At 34.5% G+C, this 15,417-nt stretch overlaps 1 protein-coding gene and 1 pseudogene across 2 annotated transcripts; both read right to left on the bottom strand.

Moving 5' to 3' along the window:
• Nucleotides 1-380: 380 nt before the first annotated feature.
• Nucleotides 381-11,292, bottom strand: DTD2 (D-tyrosyl-tRNA deacylase 2 (putative)). Of its 2 annotated transcripts, XM_015585547.2 has the most exons (4): nucleotides 11,061-11,292; nucleotides 7,984-8,053; nucleotides 4,130-4,292; nucleotides 381-813 (listed from the first exon to the last, which is right to left on the bottom strand). In XM_015585547.2, the coding sequence occupies exons 1-4, from the start codon at nucleotides 11,169-11,171 to the stop codon at nucleotides 789-791; spliced, it is 369 nt and encodes a 122-aa protein (XP_015441033.1). In that variant the 5' UTR covers nucleotides 11,172-11,292; the 3' UTR covers nucleotides 381-788. The 2 variants fall into 2 exon arrangements, with proteins under 2 accessions (XP_015441033.1, XP_006906927.1); XM_006906865.3 differs by lacking the exon at nucleotides 381-813 and having other exon boundaries at nucleotides 2,323-4,292; nucleotides 11,061-11,289.
• LOC112475579 lies at nucleotides 7,443-7,561 on the bottom strand (annotated as a pseudogene).
• Nucleotides 11,293-15,417: the final 4,125 nt, after the last annotated feature.

The following is a 15,417-nucleotide window of genomic DNA, read 5'->3' on the forward strand; positions in this document are numbered from 1 at the left end:
ATGGTCAGACATGCTCTAAAAAACTCCATACCTCCTCTCAAAAAAAAAAAAAAAAAAAAGTCCACATTACTTTCCCAGCCCCAACTGTTTATAATTGTATTAGCTAATGGTTCTCAGATACTGTTACAAGGGGTGTGGTGCATTCTCTACATAAATTGATCTTTTCACATTCAGAAGAAAAGCTGATGTAATAGGTCAAATTTTATTAAGCTTCTTAGGAGAAAAATGCTGGCTGACCCACTACAAATAATTCATTCAACAGAAAAGCTCAGTAAAAAGTAGGGTCATATTTGTCACGAAATTGGCTATTTGTGATGCGTCTCACGGAATTGCCGTATTTTGTATTAAATATAGAAGGGTCTAATAAAGCTTGATGCATCAAAATTCATAAAGACATTTTTATTTGATTCACAAAAAGTTTGTTTTATGAAGGACGCAAATACAGCTTTTCTTAAATGAAAGTTTTTCCTTTTTGTATTTTAAGACTTGTTTTCTATACATCTTTTAAAGGTACAGAGCTCTTACACAAATAGTAATATTAAAAAGATACTATAGAGTGAATTTGTGATTTGCTTATTTCTGAAATTTTCCATTTAATAATTTTGAACTGTTGTTGACCAGAAGTAACTGAAACCATAGAAAGTGAAACTGTGAGTGAAGGGGACTACTATAGTGTCCTCTGGCTTCTCATATGCTGCCCTTTGTTTTCTTGAGAGTCTGACTTTGGTCCTTTACAGTTCTCCCTGCGCAATTTCATTCACTCTTAAGGTGTATGGAGAACCTTCTTGCTACCTTAGAAGTTTAGACTTTGCCCTGTAGATTAAAAAAAAAAAGTTATAAATTTCTGAACAGTATAATATCATAGGCAAAGAAATGTTCTAGGAACAATATTTTGAAGATGGTCTGTAAAAAAGGATTAGAGATAGGAGAAATAGGAGGAAAGAGAATAATTAGGAAGTCTTCAAAATAAATAGCCATTTGAAGTCATTACCAAAGTGTGGCTTCAGAACGAAAATGTTAGTTTTCTAGTAGTTCTTCAGAAACTAGTCTTATTTCAATAAATTAATAGGTAAGGCACTTCTAAATATATTAGTTTCATTGTCATGTGGGTTTTTTCAATATCAATTTAACTATAACATAACAAATTAGGTCCTCTGCGATGCTAATCATACATAATAAAAATTTGACGTCATTGTTCTCTTACAACACCAATGTAAGTTCCTAAAACAAGTGGCATAGGATTCTATTGTATTTGATCCTTATATTTGATAAGTTTATTTCTTTCGTTATAGTCAATAAATCATTAATACAGATATTATTTATGAACAGTATGCCTTCTTTTGACTTGCATTAATGAAGGAATGATAAAAGTGTGTTTGATTTTACTGAGTATATTCAAAATATTAAAACCACACTCATTGGTAGTCCATGTTTTACACACAGTATTCTCTTTAACTGAATCAGTTGTCTTTAAAGACAGATTAAAATAGTATTTAGAAATGATATTCTAATTCAAAAATTCTAGAATCTTAGAAAAAGAGGAAGAAGGCACCTACATTAGGTGCTATCCTACTGCCACCTTTATTTTTATTTTACTTAAACTATAGTTGACATAAAATATATTAGTTTCAGGTGTATAACATAGTGATTAGATATTTATATACCTTATGATGTGATCACCACGATAAGTCTAGTACCCATCTACATTACAACCCTGTGACTTACAACTGCCACCTAATTTAGTAAAGAAATCAATTTATTGGCTGTTCTTTCTCAAATGATCAACACCAGGAGATGCTAAGCCTTTATCAAGAACAATTTCAATTTTAACAACTCTCATTACAAGAAAAGTCAGGAAGTTTGAAATTATTCCTATTACGTGATCTTAGGGAAATCATTTAAGCATCGTTTAATTTTCCGCAGCACTATCCTCATTATATACTGTGAAGATAAAATGAGACATTTATTGAAGGTTCTTTGAGCACCTTGGGCCAGAAGAGCTACAGAAAGCCAAGGTATAGTTATTTTCATATCCACTATTTCTCCTGCCTTTTCCCTCTTGTGCTAGTTAGCCTCCTTGGCAATGAAATAAAGAGCCATCACATTCTACTTAATAATCCTTCATGTAGTTGAAATTGCTATTCTCCACAAGTACCTCATGAAAAAAATTTAAAGAGAATTGCCTGAACTGTAAAAGAGCAATCTAGGGCTGTGAGTCAATATTTCTCCTACACACAAACTCAAAATGATTTAAAATAGGAAGCACATAATCTTTTTGAAAAACATATACATCTCCTTGTAGAAACTTTGAGAAAATTGGAGTTTGCAAGTTTATGAATAGTTTATTACATTTCAATAAGTGTATTGTAAATCAATAAAGCCAAAGTTAAGGACAAAGAGCTCATTACCAAGCCAGTTATTGATTCTGAAGTTCCAAAATAGAATAGTACAGGAAGAATATAGAGAAAATAGGATTTTTTTTTTTTTTTGGTGATAAAAATTTTAAGTATCTAAAGAACACGGAACTAAAGAAATCATTAAACAAAAAATTTTCAGCAGTTACTTGTTTATTCAAGTTAATTTCTTCATCTTTCTGGTAATTAGAAATAGTTGTTTTTCACTCTTTAAAATATCTCTTTAAATCACTTCAGAGAAGTTTGCAAAAACTGAATATTATCTTTTATTGATTCATTTATTCTTTCAATTTCTTATATATTTTCTTCTTGCCCTTGAAAAGTCTACTCAATTAGCTATCTTATGTCACCGTCTTAGCTCAGGCTGTCAACAAAATACCACAGACTGGGTGGTTTAAACAGAAATTTATTTTCTCACAGTTCTTGAGGTTAGACTTTTAAGATCAAAGTGCCAGCATGGTCATTTTCTAGTAAGGATTCTCTTCCTGGCTTGTAGATGGCTGCTTTCTCACTGAATCCTCACATGGTGGGGAGAGAGCAAGCTCTCTGGTGTCTCCTATGAGGACACTAATCCCACTCTCATGACCTCATTAATCTAAACGCCTCCCAAAGGCCCCATTTCCAAATACCACCATATTGGGGTACTTCAACATATGATTTCGGGCGGCGGGGGGCGGGAGACACAAATATTCATTAATAGATAATAAGGAAATGAGCAAGTGAATTTATTTTCAACTAATTCCAGTAGAAAGCTTCCCTTTTTCTTCCTTTTATAGCAATCTAATTCAACAAGAAAGGAACTTTGTAAAAAATCATGAACACTAATTTCATGAAACAGTAACTTTTAAAAACCAAAGATAAAAAATGAGACATACATTGTTTTGGCAAAAAATTAAGAAACAGAGTATTAACACACTGTTATATTAAGTAAAAACAACTTTTCATCTCTGATACCTTGTTTCAGTATCAACTAAAGATTCTTAAAATAATTTAAAGCGTTTGGAAATCCTTGGCATGTAATATTATAATTCACAATAAATTTCTATATTACATTTTCATATGTTGAAAAAACAGTAAATTGCATATTCTTTCAAAATATAGAAAACTGAAATAAAATAAAACTGACCGAATTATAATTGGTTAGTGTTGGATTTTACCTAATTTTAATACAGTTATTTTTATTACATACTACATACATTTGAGGGTATAAGAAATATATTTTCCTTGATTGCACAAAACTCTTCATTTCAAAATACTTAAATACAGCTAGAGAGCTGTATTCCACAATGACCATAAAGTGAATAGAAAGCAATTTTCAAACTTTCAAGTCCAACTGTAGGGAAAAGCAGAATGAAAGGTGACTGAAGTCTAGGGTTTAGGTGACTGGCAAGGTCATCCAATTAGTAGGTTGTAGAGTTATGGCTGGGACCCAGGATTTTCTTGTCTAAAAATGCTGAAGATTAGTGTATTCAAGAAGAAGGGGAAGAAAATTTAATTGTAGTCCAGATCATTTTATACCAGAAAACAACTGTAGAAATTAACTTTCAATTTTTCAAAACTCAATTAGGTGTGTGTACGGTCCATTGGTATCCAGCTTTAACACCTGCCTGTTCCCGTAAGTGCCATGTTTAACCACAACCCCCGCTTCAGCACACTTGCTGTTTGCAGCTAATTCTTTTTCACATAAAGTCACAAACTGGGAATAAAGTTCTAACCCTTCTTCTTTTCCAGAGTTAGAGTGATACTGCATATTTCTTCCTTTTACTCTCCCACCAAGAGTGGCTTGAGGGATGATAAGAATGTTGCCAGGTAGATCCAGTATAGAGACGTGCTTGCCATTTTCTGTTTCACTTACTTTCACATTTAACAGTGTATTAACTGGGTGGGGAAGAAAGGGAAAACATTTTTAAGTGAAAAACAAATGAAGGGAAAAAAAATAAAGAAATCCAACAATTTTCTAGTCAGCAAGTTTCAATATTTAAAACTCAATTTGTCAGCTCATGCTTTTTACCCAAAGTCTATATTTAGATTTTAAAAACTGCTTCACTAAGCTAAATGAACTAAGCATGAAAAACAGGGCAAATTTCATGTCGAAAATGGCAATGATTTAAATGTGACTTGGCAGTTAAGAGCTCATAACAATTCAGTTCATCCAGAAAGGACTAAATTAACTATACACTGGAAACTCAAAATATTGTTGGCCCAGAGAAATACACGGGATTTTGCCTTCTTCTTTTTTCTATTTCATAAGCAAATCCCATTAGAAAAAGACCATGATAAATCCTCCTCACACCAAATTCTGCTTCATAACAAAGAATATTAAATAAAAATCTTAGTGCATTTATTCTTTTAAACTTATTTGCTCTGAGTTCTAAGCTGAGACAAAGGTTCCAGGTTCAAAAAACCTGGGCCTCCTTAAAACCCAGCTGATTTTACAATTTCATAATCTTAAAGGCACTATTATATGAATTAATCATTTTACAAATCTAACCCGTGGGAGAAGAGTAAAGGTGAAAGCAAGAATCATCAGAAATTCATTGTTACAACTGAAAAAGTAAATGAAAAAGTTTAGAGTTACTGGCAATTTCTTTATATACATACAAGAAGACATGGTATTATTATTTTTATGGAACTTATGAAACTATATTTATAGCTAATAAGTGTCAAAATCATCATAAATATTTATGTGTAGCTAGAAATTTAAACTTAGAAAACTTTTACATCTATCATTAGCCATTTTCAAAACAATAAACATAAGAAATGCCTAATATAAATAGCCTTAGGGTCTCCCTACCTCTATGAAGGGTATAAATGACTTCTGTTTGTAAACAATAGTCCCAAGAGGACAAATGATAAAAGAAACTATAGAAACCTCATACTCCTGCCTAATAATTAGGCTTGAAAAGGTATGCTTTCTGGTGGGGTAATCGATGGTTTCAATTATTACAGGGTCTGTAGTAAATAAGGATTAAGTATGGTTAATTCATAGAATTAACCTAGTAAAAACCTAACATAGTGAACACCCATATGAATTCCTAAGCTATGCATTAAACACTATCAATTTTTACTTAACTAACATCTATTTAAAAATACCTCTAATATTCTCTATTATGAATAGGACTTTGCTGTATAGCCAGCAGTCTTTATTGCTTGCTTCTAAGGAAACTCTCCAGAGCACTTCATTTCAATGGAAATCACTATTTAGCTATCTAGGCCTCATTCTTGTAACAAACTAAGGAAGCAATTTTGGAATAACAGGCCTGAAATATAATTTATTATACTCCTGCATACCTCCCTCTACTGACAATAACTGAGAATTCAATTCAAACTGTTAAACAAATATCAGTATGTAGAATATAATACAAGTACAAATGCCAGTAAGTTAAATTAAAATGAGATAATGAATTAATGGCATGTTGGGAACTGAAAGATCCTAAGACAGGTTATCAATCAAGTATCTAATATATACAGGAAGTTAGGCTTGGACAGGTCTCTGGATCTCAGTCCAATTATACTGAAGATGAATTGGGGAAGATTCTGTACATCTCTATGTTAGCCATGCTGTTTCAGACTTTATGGATATAAGTGGTTGTTATGTTTCAAAGGCAACATGATTTAATTGGAAAGATCTGAATCCATGTAATAAGTATGAGGTGGAGTTTAAGAGAATCCCATCACACTGGCTTACTCTGTCTCCTGGAATAAAGGAAAGTCCAAACTACTGTTATGAATAATAGATGGACTTATTTTGCTTACAATTCACACCAGCAGAATGTGATTCTTAGAGTCACAGTTTTTTACTGAGAATCATGATATATAAAGCTTTGTATTAGACTATCCACTAAAAGAGTTAAGGTGGACCTCCTCGGTATTTTTAATTCACCACAATCTTATATATGTATTCAAAGTGAACTCAGGGAGACGGTAGCACATAGGATTTAATTACTATAAAACAAAATGCAGCTTGGATGTAGTTGATTCATTTCAGCTTATAATTAAGATCTATTTAAGAATATATGAAACAACTTTCCGAAGTCAGTCGTAAGTCACAACAAAAATTCTATTCCTGTTATTGAAGATTTCTATTATACTTTTTTATGGTTAATAAAGATTTAATCCAAGGCAAAATACTCAGGAAAATGGACAGAATGTCCAACACCCAAGCATTAGGTCCTGGCAAATCATCCTCTATAACAGGAGCTCTCATTTCATTTTCTCTTTAAACCCTTCAAAGCTCTTTATTATCATCTAGATTCTAATTTTAAACCATTATAGTTATTGGCTTTCCATCCTCACCTATTGTAGGTCCCTTTGTAAGTCTAGTTTTCATCCTCTGATAAATTGTTAAACATGTTTGATGTCTCAGCACAAAATTCTCTCCAGGAGCTTTAGCCTTTTGTCCAAGCTGTTCCTCACTGGGCTATTCACCCTTGAGTTCCACTAGGTTAACTTCTGCATACTTCAACTACATATTTGTGTAATTTATATTTCTTATTACTTGAACTAATGGGTGCTGTCCTTTACTAATAAAGAAGATATAACCTGTCCCTAATCTTAAGGGATAGCTCCATTATTTCAGGCTTTTTTTTTTTTGGACATAATTATTATATCAAATACTGTCTTGAGACAGTATACGATTTGATTTGGTATATCTGGAACTATTAATTATCACAAGGAATGTGCAGTGCTATGGACTATTCAGGATACTGGAAAGTTGAAGGCAGATAAATTGTTGTTCAGAGATGCCTGAACGTTGACTCTGCTTTCTCTGCCCTTGCAGAGGGTGTTGATATGACACTGAGCTTGGTTAATGAATCAGAAGAACCTTATATTTATACACATTTCCTAGAAAGAAATGCCTAAATGGTTAATGTAAATTCTTCCATAATAATGATGCAAACTTGAGTGGTCCAGATTTGAAGGGACCCATATCTTTTTATTTTTTTTTTCAGGCGAGGCAACCCTTGGTTAACCTCACAGATTACAAGGACCCTGTCAGGTTACAATCCCTAATTTTTTTATTTTTTATGCCTATATCACCTGGTCTTCCTAGGTGGTCTCCCATCCAAGTACTAACCAGGCCCTACCCTGCTTAGTTTCCAAGATCAGACAGGATTGGGCTTGTTCAGGGTAGCATGGCCGTAGATGGGACTCATATTTTATACATACAGTATCACCTACAGACCTGCTAGGGACTCTGGGAGATAAAAAAAACTATATTAAGAAATGTAGCATCTGCTTCTCTCTATGTGGCCACTCTGCTTCCAACAAGTTTCTGTATCCTTGACTGAATCTCAGTGTGTTGTCTGTATGTGTGTGTAAACTCTTATAAACCATTCTATAAGTCATCCAAAATGCTGCAGATGTTTTAAAAGAATTCCACCACACTTGCCCACTTTAAACTTTGGAACAGGCAAATAGCTAAAGTCAAAACCAGTACACTGAGTTGTCATTTAAAACTTGTATACCAGTACAATTTAAGATTATGCCTTTTGCCTTGTCTGGAAATTCATCCATCTATTGCTATACAATGTCACTCTTAAAAAAATAAACAGCATCAAACACGTACCCATTTTGGGAAGAAGTTCTTTATCAGCTCCCTTGAAAAAGCACACATAGATCACTAATCCCCTCTGAACCTATGATAAATCAGCACAGTGAACTCAGATTAGAAAGAAACATTTGTATAGAGATACAGAGGTAAATAAATAAAATATTACAACTGTTATATAGAGGTTAAAGAGAATTAAATTTTTACAACATTGATTTACAATACTGATTTCTTAAATATGTGAGAAAATCTTTTTCAATATTCAATCACCCGTTTTCATTTATTTCAAAAATTAAGTTTAAAATATAGCCAAGAGCAGTGAAGACCACAAGTTTTACCTTCAAACATTTACTTCTAATCAACAATATTAGGACTATAAACTAGCCTCCTCCCCTCTAAGTAAGGCTGTCAGAGACATTTAGTTTGCAGGGTGTTTAACACCAAATGAATCCACATTATATCAAATGGTTGATGTATAAGCAACAGCGTAACTGATATGTCCTTTGACATGAACACTCTTTATTCCTCCTTATCCATTTACTTGCAGGTCATGAAAATAAGGGTCTGATTCTATTTCAATAAACTCTAAGAAATCATCCAATTATTTTTCGTTATTGTTAATGCTTTAAATAAACATAGTGATAAGTCCTTGGAAACTGCATTTATGATACTAAGGTCTACATCACGAAATTGTGTGTTATCAGAAACGTAAGCTTATTTATTTTATATAAAGACTTGGATATTTCTTTATTAGTTCTTGTAGGTTAGAGACCATATGTAAAAGAGACACTTAATAAACGAATTTGATTTTGCTGCTGATTCTTTGCTGCTGAGTGAATCATTAAGTTTTTAATTTCATAGATTAACCCTGTTGAGTCCAAGAGCTATTATAAAGATTAAATGAGTTAACAGTTGTAAGGGGCTTAAAACAGTGCCTGGTTCAAAGTAAGAGAGACATAAGTGTTTATTAAGTTAGTACGTAAAAATAAATTTAAGAGCTGGTACACAATTTATTTTACATTTTCACTCTCAAAGCACTTTGTAGACTATTTTGTACTTAAAAGAAACTCTATTTGTCTGTTGAATGCATTTAAGTTCTACTGTATCTTACAGGATTTATGTTATCTAAATTGTCTTCTGTGTAAATGTAAATGCAGTCTGCACTTACACCTGACTTACCTGGAAAAGAAGTAATTTTTAAAAAATGCAGTTGTACTTCTGGAACAAGGACCTCCAATGCACACTCACAATAAGGAGCTGGCAGGTTGAATCCCACAGTTATTTGCACCACTGTCACAGGCCTCTCCACTGAAAATATCCTCAAGCATATTCATATTTGGACACTTGCAATGTCACAATACTGAATTATTTGCAGAAATATATACCTGTTGCACTCACCACACTACCTCCTCATGAAGGTATTTTTTAAGTTTATTCCAATAATTGATCTTAAGTTGTGGCCTACAAATTCCCCTCTTCAAGTCAGAATCACTTTCCTTATAGTTTCTTTTGGTATAAAACATTTCAAATGTATAGAAAAGTACAGCTAATTCTCACTAGCTTAAAAAATTCATCTCCCAAGAAGAAAAACATGAGCCTATGACTGCAAAGCTCTAAATGAATGAAACTAAGGACATACAAAGTATCCTTCAAACCTTTGACAATTAAAACAATGCTTTTAAAACATTAGAACTTTTAATAATAGAATAAGGAAGAGGATACTTGAGAAAGAGGAATTTACTTTCTTACTATCTCTTTATACTAATTTAACCATGTGTGGGAGTGAAGGTAAAACTTTAAAATAGCTTTTGAAGTTTATAAACATAGACCGGTAGTTTGGAAGGCTGACTTTTGTATAAAGAGATGAAGAATACAGGCATGAAGAATATAAAAAGATAAAAGGGAAAAATCTAAATAATTAGTAGTTTGAGATTTAAAATCCCATGAGGCAACTATAAAAATAAGCAATTTTTTGATGAGATGGCAAATATAAAAAGAACAAAATTTCAAAATATGGTAGAGAAATCAAGACCTCAAAAAAAGGCCATAACAAAAATAAGAAATAAGAAACACGAAGTTTTGAGAAAAGGAAGGCGAAAATATAGGAATGTTTATGCTTATATTTCCAAGTTAGCAAAGGATCACATTTTAAGAATAATCACCCATATATCATAGTTTATGAATATTACTTAAAATAATGACAATGATTATGTTAAGGAATGCTAGATCTGAGACTAAATTCAGCAGGTAGGAAAAGTGGAGATGCTCCTACATTAAAGTTTCTGAGCACTTCCAAAAGTCTTAATTACGAACTAGCTTTTTCCTTCATTTCATCTTACCTCAAAAATAAGTCAGGGGCCTCAAAGAACATTTTGTTTTTGAATGGATTAGGTGCAGGTTGTTTTTTAAAAAGGCAAATATCCGAGTAGAAGGAAATCATAGTGGTGTAAATGTTTTAAATTCTTTGGAGAAAATGTGTTTGATACCAAGGCAATGTTATTATAAAGCAGTGGTCTTTATTTCTATTTGGAAATAAGTCAAAATTTTCGAAGTTTCTTGAAAAAAGAACTGTTTCGTGGAAAATTTCATTTCTATGCTAAGACCTAGCTACAGTAAATGTAACAGGAAAATCGAGAGGATCTGGAGCTCAAGTCAAAAGAGATCTTCAACGTTTTCAACATATCTAGCCTACAAGCTCGAACCATCCCAGCACAGCAACGCGAAGGGCCTCTGCTCTTTCGAAGCAAGAGATCTGACACAATGAGGTCTAAAGTCCACCGAGCACAAGTAGGCAGCCGGTGAGAGGCAATTCACATTCCCGCGGTCCAAAGTAGGGAACACAATCCTCCTATAGAGGAATAGGTCTAAGGGAGAAAGAGCTGGGGCGGATGGTGCAGGGATTAAGAGACAGGCGAAGTCAGGCAGGGAACTGTAGGCACCCTGGCCGGACCCGCCTTACGTCCCGCACCGCCCACGGCACGTGCTGGACCCCACGTCGCGGGCTCGGAGGAAGACGCTGGGGAACAAGTCACCCAGACATTGCAGAACGAACTGCAGGGGCCGGAAGATAATAGGAGCTGCGGGACCGACGTTACCTCCACCCACTGGGCCGCGGCGTCCCCCTCGGCGGGGCGTACTTGCAGCCGGGCGTGCAGGCACTGCTGCAGGAGCGCCCGGGCCTGAGGTGTCCGGCCACTCTCAGCCATGGCTCTAGCCCGCGTGGGGATGCGACGGGTTCAGGACGCGCGCAGCGCAACTCCTCGCAACGCCGAGGGAGGACGCACCGCCGCCAGGGAGGAAGACACCCAAATCGCCCGTGGCCCCGCCCTTACGAGGGCGGAGCCTCTGCTGGCTTTCGGGTGGATGACCCGGATGTGCGCTCTTGAAAAACAATGGGCTAACCCCTGCGCAGAACCAACCCGACTCTGTAGAAGGTGCTCAGTGTGTATCTTTAAAAGAGTGAAAACACTTATTGGCCGTCTTTGAACACCTTTTAACGAAACACTTTTCGGCTCAGAAAGCTTGTTTCCAGACTTTGAAAAAGTTTTAATTTGCTTAAACTCATATTATGCCCATTATGAAGATAGGTGAATAGAATGAATCAATTGAATCACAAAATATGAGAAGATGAAAATAAAATCTACAAATCTTTCAAAAATTTCCTTACCCCAAACAATAAAATAACACTGTCTCCTCCTCTTATTGTTATAAATCATTGTAATCTTTCAGTTGTGGAAAAGGTATTGGTATGCTATGTGAATACACATTTGGAGATCAATCCTTTAGAAAATATCCTTGCTAAAAATATTCTTATCCAAGAAAGTGTGTGATTGTTAATAAACTTTTTAACCTGCTACTAATACAAAAAATGACATATTCTAATGCACATAAGGATATTAAAATCTGTGGTGTTTCCCGTAAGGACATATTAGCATGTAAGTAAAATTAAACAAAGGCTTGATTTTCTTTCCCGCATAACGTATTCCTCGAACATGCATCAGATTAGCATTATTTTCCTATGAGCTTGGAAAATTTAGATGAAGAATAATAGTGTTACCCTGACTGCATTACCCAGATCTTTGATATGGGATCAGTAGGCACAATATACCTATACATTTGGATCTGTTGTTTTAGAATATGACATCGCTGACTGTTGCTATCCATACAAAGTAGCGTGATGGAAGAAAATAATCCATGCAAAATCAACAGTCTTTCTACACAAAATTGAAGCTGCCTCTTGCTGGTTATCTTGCAGCTGCCTTATATTTTTTGTAGAAACGTTTTGTAAAAACGAGAAGCAAATCTCACATTATCTCTGATTGCTGCATCGCAGGAGTTCCTACATTTGTTGACATTTGTCTGTAAAGCACAGACAAGTTGCACTGTCTGCACCTTTATGTCATTACGACTATTGAGTCTTTTTTCCACTCCCAGATTCAAGTTTTACAGAGTTGGAAGGAACTTTGACATCGAGGCCCTTAGCCTTGACCCACAACAAGAGAAGACTTTGGTGTCCGTTTGTATATGGGTGCGGGAGAAAGGGAAGTCTCTTGAAAACAGGATACATGGTTCCTAGAGGTCTTTCACAGTGAATAGATTTTAGCAAACTAAGAAATCCATTCTGTGAATAGATGGAGTCTGGTCAGTAATGGTCAGCATTACAAAGATCACCAGTTACTTTAAACTTTCCTGTTGGGTAAGGATCTCCTGGACAATACCTAAGTAATACAGCAATAGATTGCGTCTCACTTACTCTTCCTTTCTACCTGTAGAGGTCAGTAGAGAGTAGACACTAGAGAAAGTATTACCTTTCTGTATTTTATTTATTTTTTGAACATCTAGTCTCATTCCACAAAGAATTTAAGAAGATAAGACATATATGCAATAAAATACTAAAATACGAATAATAATAAAGCATTAGGAGCAAAGAAAATAGAATTATGTCAGTAAGTCACAATGGGGGAAATAAAAAACATGGTTTCTGACTGGAGTGCTTGAGATGATACAGTATGTTGCAAAGTTTTCACATATATATATATAACTTTAATTTTTGTTGTAAAACATTATGTCCATCATATGTAATGTTGAGATGAACATGTACAATTTTCTTCGACTTAGAAGTCAAAGGCAAAGCATAGCATTAAGGAAAGAAGGAGTGGTTCATTGGAACTTGAGAGGAAGATGGTGGTTCAAGAGAGCTTTGCCTTGTGCCTAGTGATAGTAATCAGAAATTGTGATAGTAATCAGAAATTACTATCTGGGTAGGAATAGTTCTCAAAGGACTCCACAATGCTGAAAAAAGACCATATGGATAATGGGTTAATTACGAATGCGTTCTAGGCCATCTGAGATGGTAGAATAATTTATTTAGAGTTGTTTTAACTTGTTTAATTCAAGTTGGCTGCCCTAAATTTTAACAAAATATTCACAAACATGGAAAAATTGAGAACCACTTCTACAAGATCCCTTACAGTTGATGCTAAACTTTCTGGTTGAAAGAGGAAAGGAAAGAAGGAACTATAATCTGTTTCATAGTTCTCAGAATAAGCAGAGCTTTCCTAAGATTTAGCTCTAAAATATGCCTCTTACCTGAGACTTTAATAGGGGCAAGTTAATCAGTAAAAATGCAACTGAAAGAGGTAGATATTTCGTCTTGGGGAAGGCAGGAAGAAATCTAGCCTCTGACTTCAAAGCCCAGAGATTTATTTTTTTTCAGTGCTTAGGAGGTGATCAGGTTCTGAGAAATCTCACTAAATGCACACAAATTGAGGTAGAACCAGAATAGTAATTTATTCATTTATCATAAGAAATATTTCTGTGACATAGAGTGGAAATTGTCACATAGGGAGTGATCAGAAAGTTTTCCCCCATGGTCAAGCATGAGATAATAGACTGTATTCAGAAGTCACTTTTCGAATTTACTTTGAGAGAGTCACTCTTCTACCAGAGTACCTGAAACTGAAATATGAAAGATCTATGTGAATTCTGGCTTCAAGACACTTGTCACATGCAATAAGACTGAGGAAAGAGGAAACAGACAGTTTTAAATAAGAGCTTAAAATAAAAAATCTAAGGGCAAATGCTCCAAATCACAACCATATATTTTGTCATGGAAACTCTTCTTCATATATTTTGTTATGGAGCCTTTTCTTACAGAGGCAGAAACTGAGGGTATGAGTGTTAATCCAGTTAAAGCCCCTCTGTATGAAAATAAGAGGCCTGGGAAAATGACAGTTCTCACCTAAGAGCTGAGTCTATCTTTAACATGAATAGTTTGTACAACCATGTAGGGGATAGAATTTAGTTGAGAACTTGATGTTGATTGTTCTTTTGTTCAGTTTGCTTTTTAAATTCATATTTTATTACTGTACCATTTGCTGGTATGTTGCCTAGGTAATATAACATAATGAATGCTTTAACTCGAAGGCAGTGATATATATCTCTGGCAGTCTGTAGAGTTTCTTCAAGGCAGGGTGATAAATTGTCTTGATCTTTGGGTTATTTTTCAGTTCATAATGTTGTGATAACTTAGCAAGACATTGCATAACCTTTTGAATATTTCTACTTCTGTTGGCCCTTTTGTTAAGTCAGCTAATTCTATTGTAAACCCTTTTTATGATTTTGGCATCTGCATTCTTTATAAGAAAAAAATTGTAAAATATTTTGAAACAGGAAAAGAGATTTCTAGATATCCTTTTAATGGAATTTTGGAGCTTCTCAGGATTACCTAGTCCTATAGGGCTATATAAGATTTGTCTTTTACTGGGCTGTCTTACAACTCTGCAGAGGTAGAAGTTAACTTTTTGAACACTGATAGTAAGCAAATTTTTCCTGTTCATAAAAATTGATTTTTACTGTGTGCATATGGACTGGTCTTGCCAGTTTTACATTTATTTGTAAATCTATTTCAGCATTCCTTACTTGACTATAAGTGTATAGTACTTTGAGTTCTCTCTTTCTCTCTTTTTAAATAAACTTTAAATTTTAGAATAAGTTTAGATTTATGGAAAAGTTGCAAAGATAATTCAGAGAGTTCCCATATACCCATCACCCAACTTCCCATATTATTAACATCTCAAATTACCATGATATGTTTGTCACAACTAAAGAGCCAGCACTGGTACATTAATTAAACTCCATACTTTATTTAGATTCCATTAGTTTTTCTCTAAATTCTTTTTCTGGATCCCATCCAGGATACCACATTACATTTAGTCATCATGTTTCCTTAGGCTGTGACAGTTTCTCAGACTTTCTTAGCTTTTAATTACCCTGACAGTTTTGAGGAGTACTGCTCAAGTATATTGTAGGATGCCTCTCTATTGGAATTTGATGTTTTTCTCATGATTAACTTGAAGGGAGAAAAAAAGGGAGTCTGGAATCCAGACGTAGAGATATGTAGACCCTTAAGACAAGGCATTGACCTTCTGCAAAGAAGCACAGCAGACTCCA

The sequence above is a fragment of the Pteropus alecto genome, unplaced genomic scaffold, assembly GCF_000325575.1.
Source record: "Pteropus alecto unplaced genomic scaffold, ASM32557v1 scaffold171, whole genome shotgun sequence".
In the NCBI taxonomy this organism is placed as follows: domain Eukaryota; kingdom Metazoa; phylum Chordata; class Mammalia; order Chiroptera; family Pteropodidae; genus Pteropus; species Pteropus alecto.